A 4,008-nucleotide genomic window follows, 5' to 3' on the forward strand; every position below is an offset into this window, starting at 1 on the left:
CATAGTGGATTGAGCACTAACCCTGGAGTCAGGAGGTTCTGAGTTAAAATCTGGTTTCAGACACTTACTTACAGTGTGACCATGGGCAAATCACTTAACCTTGATTGCCTCCACCAAAAACCCAAACCCAAACACCATTATTCTCTGAAGGAGCCAGTAAGCTTCACTAGATTGCTGGAGGGACTCATGATACAGAAAACCTTAAGAATCTCTGGGTTGGTGAAGGCTTTTCATTCAACTGCTGAGGAAACTGAGGTTCAGCTAGATTGTGACTTCAGAGAAAAGAGAGAATTTTAAAGTAGGAATGGAACCTAGAGGCTGTATAGGCCAATCCTGCAATTTCATTAGAATGTGGCATTCCAGGGGCAGATAGATGGTGCAGTGGTTAAAGCACCGGCCCTGGATTCAGGAGTACCTGAGTTCAAATCCGGCCTCAGACACTTGACACTTACTAGCTGTGTGACCATGGGCAAGTCACTTAACCCCCATTGCCTAAAAAAAAAAAAAAAAAGAATGTGGCATTCCTGGGGAGGAAACCTGCTGCAGGCAAGTCCCTCTTCTGTGACTCAAAGTCTTAGAGTGGTGTCTGGAGCACAAAGAGGTTAAGTGACTTGTCCAAGATCACTCAGCCGCCATAGCAGATGTCAGAGGGGATAATGGAATTTGGGTCCATCTGACTTTACGACAAATTCTCTGTCTACTAGGATAAGCATTCTCTTCCTTAAAAGTCCATATTTTACTGAGAGCTAGCCCCTTTCCTTAGGACACGAGAAAAGGATCACAGTATCTCTTCCTAGGGAGTATTTTTCTCCCCACAGAGCTTCTGTAAAGCCCCCTTCACATCCTTATTCCGAAGACTGTAGATGAGGGGATTGAGCATGGGTGTCATAAGGCCATATAAGAGGGAAGCAAACTTGTCCACCTCCCCACTGGTCTTGTCCTCTGGCAACATATACATGGCAATGGCTGTTCCATAGAAGATGACCACCACGGTGAGGTGGGAGCTGCAGGTGGAGAAAGCCTTCTTCCTGCCCTCAGCTGAGCGAATCTTCAAGACAGCCCCAAGGATGCGCCCATAGGAGGCAAGGATGAAGGCAAAGGGAGCCAGGAGAGTCAGGGAGCTGGTGGCCATCATCAGCAATTTATTAAGCCGTAGATCATTGCAGGCAAGCTTGATGACGGCAAGGACCTCACAGAAGAAGTGGTTGATGATGTGGTGGCCACAGAACTCCAGTGGTGTGGCCAGGGTTGGGACCACAGTGAGGAGAAAGGCTGAGACCCAGGTACCCACTGCTAGCAAGGCACAGAGCTGGGGACCCATCCTCACTGAGTAGCGCAGTGGATCACCAATGGCCACGCACCGGTCATAGGCCATGACGGCCAGCAAGAGACATTCCACAACCCCCAAGTAGAGGCCAATGCACATTTGAGCCAGGCATTCCCCCAGGGAGATGGTGGGGATTCTTGCTAAGCAGTTGATGATGATCTGGGGCACACTTGATGAAGTGTAACAGATGTCCAGGAAGGAGAGGTTACTGAGAAAGAAATACATGGGGGTGTGGAGACGGGAATCATAGTGGATCAAGAAGAGAATGAGGCTGTTCCCAAGCAATATGACAAGATAGGACACCAGGAGGAGGCAGAAGAAGATGATCTGAGCCCTGGGGTACTCTGAGAGCCCAGTCAGAATGAAATAGGTCACAGCTGTGGTGTTTCTTCCATCCATAGCCTTCCTTCACTATCTTCATCTCCTAAGGGGGAAAGTTAATAGACACACAGAGTCATAAAGTAGACTTATCGGTTTTTTACATTTCTTCTGGTGGAGAAGCTTACATGGGCTGTTTGACCTATCTAGTGCTAGATCCCTGGATCTCATTCTGGAAGATGGCCTGCAACCCTTTCCTTCAACTGGTCAGTTCCTCCCAGAGTCTCTATTTTAAGTAATGGTCTAAGCCAACCATGTCCACTGTTTTAGTCCTTCTTGGGCTTTGCTTCTCACTCCTGGCACTTTTCTCCCCATCTTTCACTTAAAAATGGTCGTGGACTTGCTTTGGTGCTCTGTGGCATTCTGGAGGACAGTTTTTCATGTTGAGGCAGTTCGGAGGCAGCTGGGTGACACAGTGGATAAGACATTCAACACTGACTGAGAAAGACTGAATTTCCAATCCTTCCTATTACTGGTTGTGTGACTCTTGGAAAGTCCATAAGCCTCCTTGGGTCTCAGTATTCTCATCTGTAAAATGTATATTGTAGTCAATTATCATAACTATTTCCCTCCATCCTATTCCCTTCCAATGATATTTACTCTATTGTCTATCTTATTTTGCCCTATTCCTCCTCAAAAGCGTTTTGCTACTGACTGCCCCCTCCCTCGCTCTACTTTCCCTTCATTCACCCTTCCCTCCTTATCCTCTTCCCCTCCTACTTTCCTGTAGGGTTAAATAGATTACTCTTCCCAATTGGGTGTGTGTGTTATTCCCTCCTTGAGCCCACATTGATGAGGTCAAAGTCTTTGAGCTAATTCTGTTTTCTAAATTTTTCTTCCTCCCTCCCTACTCAACTCTCCCTATGAAATCAAGCAATTCAATATATGTCATACATGTGCTGTTATGCAGAACATCTTCACCTTCCTCGAAAGTGTTTTGCTTTTTACAGCTCCCTCCCCTAAACTTCCCTTCCCTCCTTCCCCTCCCACTTTTCCTCAGGGCAAAAATACATTACTATACCAGCTTAAGTATGTATGCTATTCCCTCTTTGAGGCAATTGGAAGGGAATGGGATGGAGGGAAATAGTTATGATGATTGATTACAATGTCAAAACATATGGTACCTACTCTGCTGGGCTATTGTGAAGAAAATTCTCTGTCAAGTTCAAGGTACTATATAAAAGTTATGATGAACAGGATGCTATCAGAAAAACCTGGAAAGACCCACATGAACTGAAGCAGACAGAAATGTACTGTGTACAAAATAACAGCATTAGTGTAAGATGATCTGCTAGGAAGCATTTGGTTATTTTCAGCAAGGCAATGATCCAATATAACTCTGAAGAACTTATGAAAATTGCAATCCATCTATAGAGAAAGAACTGATGGTATCTGAAAACAGACTGAAACACATTTTTTTTGACAATTCCTTAATCTGAAGTTTTGTTTTTATCTGTTTTCTCTCACAACCTAGCTAATGTAGAGTTGTTTTCCATGACTACTCATGTATAATTTATATTGAATTGCTTGAGTTCTTGGGGTGGGGGTGGGAAGGGAGGGAGGAAGAGAAGTTGGAACACAAAGTTTTTTAAAAATTGATGTCAAAATTTGCTTTTGCATGTAATTTGGAAAATAAAATTCTAAAAAAAAGGTAAAAATGTACATGATTGTTTCTAAGGTTCTTTTCATCTCTCAATCTATGATTCAACTTCTTGTTCAATCATTTCAATTGTGTCTGACTCTTTGTGACCCCATTTGGTGTTTCCTTCTCTAGCACATTTTACAGATAAAGAAACTGAGGCAAATGGGGTGATGTGACTTGCTCTGGATCACATAACTAGTAAGTGTCTGAAACTGGGTTTGAACTCTGATCTTCCTGACTCCAAGCTTGGCACTTTACCCACTACACCACCCAGATGCCCCTTTATTATCAGATACAGTTTATTGTCTTCTTTTTTTGTTGTTTGGTTTTTCAGTTGTGTTTTATTCTTCATGACCCCATGTCCATGGCGTTTCTTGGCAGAGACACTGGAGTAGTTTGCCATTTCCTTCTCCAGTGTGTTCCCATTTTATAGATGGTGAACTCAGGCAAATAGGATTTATGTGACATGTTCAGAGTCACAGCTAGTAAGTGTCTGAGCCCAAGTTTATACCTTGATTTTCCTGACTCCAGGATCATTTCTCTACCCAGTGAGCCACCCAGTTGCCCCTGAATGATGAACATATATGATTTTCTAATCCTACATAAGATCTTATTTATTCCTTTTTTAATGAGGCAATTGGGGTTAAGTGACTTGTCCAGA

At 43.6% G+C, this 4,008-nt stretch overlaps 1 protein-coding gene across 1 annotated transcript; it reads right to left on the minus strand.

Moving 5' to 3' along the window:
- Window positions 1-793: 793 nt before the first annotated feature.
- Window positions 794-1,729, minus strand: LOC122745510 (olfactory receptor 13H1-like). The gene has a single exon (XM_043990847.1). It carries the CDS (start codon window positions 1,724-1,726, stop codon window positions 794-796), a length of 933 nt encoding a protein of 310 aa, XP_043846782.1. The 5' UTR covers window positions 1,727-1,729.
- Window positions 1,730-4,008: the final 2,279 nt, after the last annotated feature.

This window comes from Dromiciops gliroides, chromosome 3, assembly GCF_019393635.1.
Source record: "Dromiciops gliroides isolate mDroGli1 chromosome 3, mDroGli1.pri, whole genome shotgun sequence".
Classification (NCBI taxonomy): domain Eukaryota; kingdom Metazoa; phylum Chordata; class Mammalia; order Microbiotheria; family Microbiotheriidae; genus Dromiciops; species Dromiciops gliroides.